Below are 9,997 nucleotides of genomic sequence, written 5' to 3'. Positions count from 1 at the left end.
AGTGGGGTATGAATGTTGACACAAGTTGTGTATTCTGTCAAACTCACTATGAAACCAGGGATCACTTATTTGTTGAGTGTGGTTTGGTAGAAGTCTATGGAGCAGATTATTTTTTTTTTTTTTTTGGAGCAGATTATTACTTTGATTGCAGAGACAGACATATACCTTAGTTACATGGGGCCAACACTTGCAATGAACCGTCACAAATGCTACAGGAGTGTTCATGCTATATATGGTTAGAAAGAATGAGGGTACTTGAGAAGACATGCAGAGATATGGATGGTATAGCTAGAAGCATTGCATACACGTTAATATCAGGGCATCTGCTGGAGTTAGAAGGCTGCTACAACTGTGTTCTTTTTAGTTTCCTAGTATAAGTGCTGTTAGTTGCTTTGTTTGTTAGTTTATTATGTGCTCTAAAAAGGAAGTGAGGGAACCTTGCCTAGGAGGTATGCCTCTAACTGCTTTAATTATTTTTACAGTGATTTCGTTTTAGTTTTAGTTTCAGAGTGATCAGATATGGACAGCTAGCTGCGTTAGCAAAGCTGTGGTTTTGTACTGTTCTATTGGTGATTACAGAAAGAGTTTAATCACCAAAAGAAAAAGAAATAACCAGTAACATGTCTTTAATTAAAACCAAATCTCCAATTTCATAAAGAAACTGCGGTATTTCTTTAAGAAGGCACTATATCAAGATATAAGATTAGATTTGGGTTAGGAAAACTGACATGAATCAAATAGAAAAACAGAATGTGATTGAAGAAGAAATACAATATATAATTTCCAGAAAAGCATCTATGTTCTGCACTGAATCAGTCCATAATTCCCTCCAACTCTAAGCAAGGATCAAAATCTGGTTTGTATCCCTCATCTTTCATTTGCTTGCTTAACCTCCATAACTCTTCACGTATATCTACGATTTGTGGATGCAACTGATCTCCAACAACAAATACATGAAACTGACTCTTCAGCTCAATCCAGCTACATCCAGGCTCCTTGCTTACTCCACGAAGATTCATCAACCTTCTCACACGTTCAACATCCTCCAATCTTCCCAGAGCTGAATAAATACTAGAGAGTAGCACATAAGCAGACGACTCTTGTGAACCCAATTCCATTAACTTCTCTCCAGCGTATGCACCTAATTCATAGTTTCTATAGTTCCTGCAAGCACTTAGCAAGATACGCCACAAACACAGACCATGGTCAACATGATTTGCTGCTGACTCGATAAATTCTTTTGCTTCGTAGAGTTTTCCAGCACGACCAAACATATCTACCATGCACGCAAAATGCTCTAGCCTAGGCTCTATACCAAACTCATCAGACATCATCTTGAAAATATTCTGCCCTCTCTCTACCAAATCCATGTGGCTACAAGCAGAAAGAATATTTACAAAAGTAACATAATCTGGTTTTGTTCCGTCAAGAAGCATTTCCTCGAAAAGTTCAAGGGCTTCAATGCCACAGCCATTCTGAGAAAGACCTGACATCATCGAGTTCCATGACACTAAGTCTCTTGCTGGCATCCTCCTAAAGACTAAATTACCGTCTAAAAGGCTTCCAGATTTTGCATACATAGTTGACAGAGCACTTCCGATTGGAACTTCAAGACTAAACCCATGCTTAACTATATGAGCATGAATCTGCTTCCCTTGTTCCAAAGCAGCAAGGCTAGAACAGGCTTTTAACACACTCGCCATGGTCAACTCATTAGGTACAACACTCTCCATCAGCATTCTACAATACATACCCATAGCATTTTCATTGTCCCCATTCTTCACATATCCTGCTATCATGGAAGTCCATAAGACTATATCTGGTTCTTTCAAATAATCAAAACCTCTTCTGGCATCCATTATGTTACCACATTTAGCGTACATGTCCACTAAAGCAGTCAAAATATACATTTGAGGCTCAAATCCTAACTTCAATAGATATCCATGCACCTGTTTTCCTTCTCTAAGTGCACCAAAATCACTACAAGCATTAAGCACTCCAACCAGAGTGTACTCACTAGGATTCATCCCACAGTAATGCATCTCCGAGAACAAATGCAACGCCTTCTCACAGTCTCCATTCTGCGCGTAACCAGTAATTAACGCAGACCAGGTTATCGAATTCTTTTCACAGGACAGCTCGAATGCCCAACATGCATCGTCCAAACTCCCACATTTCGCATACATAGTAACAGTAGCATTAGCAACAGAAACATTCCATAAAAAGCCATTCTTTAATGAAAAACCATGAATTTGCTTCCCAACATTAATAAACTCAGGCAATGCAATAGCACTAAGCACACTAGTGAAAACAAACTCATTCACATCCTGCTCTCGCTCCCATAACATCACCCTAAACACTCCCACAGCCTCCTTAACAAGCCTCTGCGACGCATAACCCGATATCATGGTAGTCCAAGAAACAGAATTTCTCTCAGGCATTTCATCAAACACCTTGCGAGCATCAACAAGATGATGACCACCAGACTTGCAATACATGTTCAACAAAGAACTACCCACAAACACATCGGAAAGGTGACTGAGTTTCAAGGCAAGACAATGTGCTTGCATCCCAGTAAACGCGTCCCCCAAAGTCGACACAGCAGTAAAAATGCCCGCAAAAGTGTGAGGATTTGGTAGTGCATTTTCCTGTCTCATTTGTTTGAAGAGTTTGAGGACTGAAAATGAGGAATCTCGACGACCCAATTGAGAGTACCCATTGATGAGACAGTTCCATGAAACAACGTCTTTGTTTTGTATTTCTTGAAAAGCGAGATGAGCGTCGAACAAGCGGTGGCATTTGGCGTATAAGTTGACAATGCTGTTGGATAAGTAAATGCAAGAAGAGGAAAACCCAGTTTTAATGAGATGGGCGTGAAGAGATTGGCCTTTAGCAAGGTTTTTATATTGAGTGTAATGGAGTATTTTGGTGAAAAGGGAAGCAGAGGATTCAAGTGCTACAGATGATGGACCATAACTCATATGTGAACTTTAGTCATTCGCCTCTTGAAGGCTGCCACTATTTAAAACTTAGCATTTGAGAAATTTTATTTTATGAGTCGCATAATAAAAACTACTTATGTGAGTCCATTATTTGACAAATGGATTCATGAGTCCACAAGCTTGTATTTAATTATTAAAATATAAAAGATAATATTGAAGTCTAGTTATGCTTAGCTAAAAGGAAATTAAAAATAAAAAAGATCTCCAAAATCACTTTTGACGGCATCCGTTCCCTGAGGGTTGGATCCACCCTATTAGGAGGGGTCACATGTTCCTCCTAACCTTGGGAATACTCTGTATATATATGGTATATATACCTTAAAGAATGTATATGTATTTAAAAGGAACTAAGGAACCCTAAGAGATATCTATTGCTTTGGTGCATTTGGTTGTTGTGTCCCTTAAGTCCTTATATCTTATATAGATAAGTTTAGTCTCGTTTAAAGATCTTTATTTCTATTTTTTGTTGAGTTTGTTTTATTTCCGTTCTAAATCTATTTTCGTTTCTTCCAATTTTGAATACTACTATTTTACCAATAACCTAGCATAATTATTAAGTTTTCAAAGAGTTGCACGCCAAATTTTTACATAATAAGTGACATATTTATATTAAGGCAGTAGTCATTAGTGCCCCCTCGTCAAAATCCTGGACCCGCCTTTGCGTTTCCCAACACGTGTTTGTTGGGACTTTTAGTTGCTGCAAGGGTTCTCCAAGGCTTTTGCTTGCAACTTACGAGGTCTTACAAAATTAAGATCATATTTAATTTATTGTTCATGAAAAGAAGGAAAGAAAAAAAAAACCTACAGTAACTGAGTCCAATTTTCTTCATCAAACTAAGACAAGATTCTTTTTCAATGAAGAATCCAAATGCCTTATACAAATAATCTTTACAGGTTCTTTTTGCTAATAAACAGATCTTAACCAATCTAATCGGGTGACTACTCGAGCTACCTTCCAATTCAATCCTTCAGTTTGTCCAAATCTACAAATAAGTAGATTGATGACATCGTGATTATGTTCGACGCCCGTCATCGGGTCGAACTCTGAACTACACAAGGGTGGCATTCAACCAAAGGCGGATTCAGGATTTAAGTTTTATGGATTCAACGTTTAAGGTTCGTAGCATTGAACGCATTATATATTTCTCGTTATGGGTTCATATCAACTATTCGTTGTCATTTTAATAAATTCTTGTTATACCCCCATTTGGACCGGGCTAACTTAGGTACAACATATTGGAGATTCCTATGTTTGCTTTATTTTAGGAGTCGCCACCTAATTGATTTTAAGGTGAATTAGGGCACCTATTTTAACTAAGGTAAGACTAACTAAACCTTGTTAATGGTTTACTTAAGCTACGATTCTAGGTAAGGGTTCTAGATTATTCTAAAGGAAAGGGGTTAGGCATCCTTTAGAATCCGTTAATTACGGTTATCCGACCAAACTTAGGTTAATTAATTAAGATTAAATATAGTGCTCAAATTTTAAGAAAATAGCTTGTACATATTACTAAGGTTTTAAAGGAATTATAGTAATGCCGTCTAAACTAACTTATGGAAAAATATAGTAATTTTCATGAAAGAAATGCTTTTAAAATGGGACTTATAAATGCCGTTAAAACTTAAAACGAGAATAGTAATGTTATCTTAAAAATAAGACTTATAGAAAATATAATAGTTTGCGTAAAAGAATATTTAAAATAAGACTTATAAATATTGTTAAAGCTTTTAAATATAATGACGCCATCTAAAATAAAGACTTATAGGAAATATAATAATTCATAAAAAAAAGGGTTTTAACTACAACTTATAAATATTGCCAAGTTGTGAATTAATATGCCATTGAAACTTGCAAAATATGAATAAATTTTACATAATTAAAAACTGTTAAGAAAAGACTAGATAATTTAAGCTTGAGATAAAATTACATTATATGCATAAAATCTGGACAGAATGCAAAAAGGTTAAGATAATGTAAATGCAGCTTCAAAATTCTATTAATTAGATTGTTTTGTCTAATCTAAATTTTCCACTTTTCTTTTTTTATAAATAGAATGCAAAGGATGATGAATTTCTTTCTATTTTCCTAACTTTATTTAACTAAGTTTGTATAAAATATGTTTGGTTGGATGAATTTTGAAAGAAACAATGTTTATAGATATACTTATATTATTATCTCTATATTAATGTCATTTCGAAATCTTCAAGATAGTAAGTATGGATCCTGATTCCCTTTAGCTTCAATATATACTTATGCCACTTTATAAACCCATTATCCTAAGAAAGATATATGTTATAGGTATTGCAAATAATTTTAACATAATAAAAAGAAAGAAACTCGGGGAATTAATTATTGGTCCTCCTACTACCCGTCACTAGCACTAAACCCACTAATCCCGCTAAGGTTCATTTAAGCTAAGAAAAATAAAACAAACAAAGAGTTAGTTGCAAAATTAAACACACAAAATAAATGGGAAGTGAAAATATAAATAGTCCAGCCCATTTTAAAAGGCTGCTACTGAGTTCCATTTCACTACTGGGCTTTGGCCCAATAGATCTCATGTGTGGCTGCTTGCTGTTGCTTTTGTTATTTGGGCTTTTGGCCCAGAACTTAATTTTTTTTTTTTCTATTCCCTCGGCTGTGAACTGAGCTGGACAAAGGAGGAGTAATATTTTCGTTGGGCCTTGGCCCAACACCGAATGCGGAAGACGAGTCCCTCGGACTCGTATGCGAAGGTCATGCATAAAAATGAAAGGAGACGCATTAGTATCTAATCAATGAAAGATCGAACATATAAAATGTAAACTTAAGACAATTCAATAGATTATGTATATATGTGGTATATTCAAGTATACCTCATGTATACACATCCATAGGGATATATAGAAGATCAATATTGGAAAGCTTTCGCCCCCGTCTTCCCGACGTTGCACAAGTTCCAAGGGATTTCATGAATCCCAGGCATGGCTAACACCGGGGAGGGTTCAAGCTTAATCCACAATGACCTAATAAATTCCTTACTAATGTGTTTAAACCAAGGTATACTAGTCATATAAATGACTCAACAAGGCATATTTTCTCATAATAACATGCAGGACTCAGGCAAAATGCATTTCACACTACTCAGCATGGATATCATTTAGGCAAGGCATACTTGTAATTTTGGGCACACACAGGACCAAGTAAAAACATGCCGACAAAAGATACAACATATAAAGGACAACAAAACACGAATTTATTTACAACACTCTAATCAGACTTAGGCAAGATGTATTCACGTCATTTCAAACACATATTGACTCAACCCAAGGTATACTTGCAACATTTTGAATTCATATAAATCCTAACCAAATATATTGGCATATTTTTTAGACACAAAACCAAATAAGGTACACTGGCAGCATAGAAACATGTACAGATCTAAGGCAAGGCAAATTAACAACATTAAGCACTTAGGCAAGATGTGTGTCATGCATCATTTTGGAAGAGCATGGAGCCACAACAATCAAGCAACAAGATATGTGAAGTCGAGTACAGTTATGCAAGCTAGAACTGTTCCTATATGGTATCTACAATTATTCTTACAAAGCTAAAACAGGGGAGTACACAGAATAGGCAAGCACAATGATGAGTTTAAGCAAGGAAACCAGTGGTACTAGATATCATGCCAATATCAAAGGCTTAAACATCCCAACAAAACAAAGGAACAGTGAAACCAAACTAAGAGTAAGCATGATAGTCCCAACAACAAAGTGACTGAACATCACAGCTAAACATAATGGATTGACTAAGAGACAGATGAGCCCAACAATATAACTGAGCATGGTAGATTAACTGAACAGAATCAAGAAGCAAGCAATTATATTAAGCATGCTGGACTAAGCCAAGGGAAACCAAATTAGCTAGACATTCTATTAGGCATGCTGGACTAGGCTAAATGAAAACAAATAAGCATGGACATTGTATTAGGTACGCTGAACTAGATCACACAGAATAACAGATCAAATACCTTATAACTTAATCATGAGGAATCTTAACAAACAAACAGGGAAACAAACATTATGCTAAATAACCAGACTAAACAGCTGGGCCAAACAAAGAGACATGCATCCACACTATGTTTAACATAATAATCACCTAGCCAACAAGAAGTTAATACTATACTAAACATGATAACTAAACTGAACTAGCCAAACATGATAACTGAGTTAAACAGGATATAAACATTACAATAAACCATGACAACTAGACTAAACAAGAAGCAAGACAAACAGACATAGCAAAACTAAATTAAGCAAACAAAGCACGTAAACACACAGAGGAATGAAAATATACAAAAAAGATAAAAGAGAATAGGGGATTACTGGCCTAGATTAAACGAAAATGAACTAGGCTAACCTATGCGAGCTCGACAACAACAGAATTGGAAAATAAGATGGAAAGGGAGTCTAAACATCTAAAACGAAAAAAAGAAGCTAAACTGATTTACTCGAAACAGAGAATTAAAGAAAAACAAGAATACTAAGGCAAGAAGGAAAATTACCTTTTTTCGGGAGCAGCGAAGTGGGGCTCGAGCTTCCGATATACCTCGAAACACTTCGAATCCCGAATTAATAGACACTAATATTTTCAAGGATCCTAGATAGCTAAAAGAGAACTTATAATCCTTTTTTTTTTTTTTTTTTTTGGGGGGGGGGGGGGGGGGATTTGCCGCTCAAAAAATGCTCTCCACAAATGACTCAAGAAAAGACTATTTATAGGAATTAACTAGGGTTTTTTGGATTCGAAATTGGGCGAGAATTTTAGTCAACAACGTTCAGATTTGCAGATCTCTAACCTATTCGACCAGAAAAGAAAAGGACTAGACAAACCACCGAAAATCGGTACCGAAATATGAAAAAGCAACTGATAAAAGGACGATTTCTTTCACAAAGGGACGAAAACATTTAAAACTCTTCGATCGCAATCGGAGATGGAACGAAGAAGACAAAACTTCAACCTTTGAAAACCGAAGGGCAAAGGGTACGAATATTAATTGCCTTTCCTAAAGCGGCCATGCACGGGCTGGGAAGGTGAAAGCGGACTGTGAATTTGTTGTTCTTGGTCGATGAAGAGGGACGAAGGAGTGAGAGAGAGATAGAAGAGGAAGGGAAGAGAGAGAAAGGGGAAAAAGATAAGAGAGAAGGAGAGGTGTGCGGCTGAAACCTAATTGATTCTTTTGCTAAATGACCCGGGTCGGGTCACGGGTGTGGGTCGGTGACGGGCATTGGGTTGGGCTGGTGGATTTTGGTATTAAAATGTGGGTTGGGTAATGAGTTTGTCTCATGCGGATTGAGCCATTGAATTAAAATATGGACCGGATGAAAGGAATAATTTGGGCTTCTGAATTTAAGTAAAAGACCTATTGTAATTAATTACATAATAATTTAAATATTATTTTATATAAAAGTATGTAATTATTAATGCCCGGATAAAAATTATATTGCGTCGTAATAGCCATGCAATAATATTTTGAAAGTCAATAGTAAATAAACGCTATTATTTAATTGCGCAGAAATAAATGCAATGCGTGTGCATAGGATGGTAAAAATGCTGAAATGATTATAATGCGAATTATAATAATATAATAATAATAATAATAATAATAATAATAATAATAATAATAAAATAATAATAATAATAATAATAATAATAATAATAACGATAACAATCATAATAGTAATAAATACAATAATAATAATAATAATAATAATAATAATAATAATAATAATAATAATAATAATAATAATAGTAACAATAAGGATAAGAATAATAAAAATGATGACAGCTAGTGACTGTAATGGAATAATGAAACGTCGGTAAAAAAAAAAATCCAATAATTATAGTAAAAATATAAATAATCATTTCTTAAATTGCCAAAATTACTATAAATGTAAATAAATATTTAGGGAAGGCGGGACAAAATTGGGTGTCAACAATTCTTACACATAAATTTATACTCCACGTCGAAAGTACTAGGTTCATCTGAACCTAGTGAACCTAGTACCAACACTGTTCTGCATTCAACGCATCAAAGAGTAGTTAAGAAACGGATTTTCATCTCTGAGTATCTAAAGAAGCAAGCATAACCATTTAACTAGCTAAATTGATGCTAGGAACTGGAAACAAAGAGGAAAAAAGTCATTCATGCCTTGTTAATATTACAGACATTAGCGATCACAAAATTATAAAGTAAGGAAAACTGATTAATAACTATTAACTCATCAAATTATTCATAGAATAAACATGAGATGAAATATTAACAAATTAAAAATTATATTTCAAATAAGCACTGTTAACAAATTAAAAATTATAATTTGATAGTTTAGAGATTAAACCTCAAAATTTAATCCCAAGGATTGTTGTTCCTATTGTTGATGTTCGGCCTAAATTGCATATATTTATTCATTGTTGCCTCACATTTTAATACTTTTAATTGTCTCTTGAGTACAAAATATATTGATTTGTGCTTAATATTATGATTTTACTATGTAGGAATAAAGCGGTGTGAAGATGGAGAAATTGGGATCAAAATTGAACAAAAAAAAGAGAAGAAAAAGAAAGGAGCAAAAAGAAGGGGAGACACATGGGAGACAATCCCTTGTGTTTATCTCCCAAAGCAAAGACAATAAAAAGTGGAACATTGTGAAAGGCAAAAGAAACGATTGAAACAGAATGAAAAAAAAAAAAATCGGTACCTGGCAGCTCAGGCGATCCTTCCGCATCGTAGAAGGAAAGCGGGAAGCCCCAGAACATTGCGCTATCCTTCCGCGATGCGGAAGGAAAGCGGGGTTCTGCGCAGCTTTCCCGGTTCGACTAGGATTTGGTTTCCTTATTTTTTGTTTTTACCCTAGACTATATATAGACGTTTTATTAGGCGAGAACGGTGTGCTGGGATTATTCAAAGACTTGTAAGCCACCGTTCTCTTTTCTCTCTCTAGGTTTCTTTTATTTT

The 9,997-nt window shown here is 35.1% G+C and overlaps 1 protein-coding gene across 1 annotated transcript; it reads right to left on the bottom strand.

The window, feature by feature from the left end:
• Positions 1-648: 648 nt before the first annotated feature.
• Positions 649-3,060, bottom strand: LOC132036925 (pentatricopeptide repeat-containing protein At2g33680-like). The gene has a single exon (XM_059427341.1). It carries the CDS (start codon positions 2,979-2,981, stop codon positions 813-815), a length of 2,169 nt encoding a protein of 722 aa, XP_059283324.1. The 5' UTR covers positions 2,982-3,060; the 3' UTR covers positions 649-812.
• Positions 3,061-9,997: the final 6,937 nt, after the last annotated feature.

Source organism: Lycium ferocissimum, chromosome 2 (assembly GCF_029784015.1).
Source record: "Lycium ferocissimum isolate CSIRO_LF1 chromosome 2, AGI_CSIRO_Lferr_CH_V1, whole genome shotgun sequence".
Taxonomy (NCBI): domain Eukaryota; kingdom Viridiplantae; phylum Streptophyta; class Magnoliopsida; order Solanales; family Solanaceae; genus Lycium; species Lycium ferocissimum.
The sequence above is the reverse complement of the archived record's forward strand: the minus strand, read 5'-3'. Positions and strand labels throughout refer to the sequence as shown.

Excerpts from the sequence above, each read along its gene's own strand:
- LOC132036925 (XM_059427341.1), bottom strand. The coding sequence starts at position 2,981 with ATGAGTTATGGTCCATCATCTGTAGCACTTGAATCCTCTGCTTCCCTT.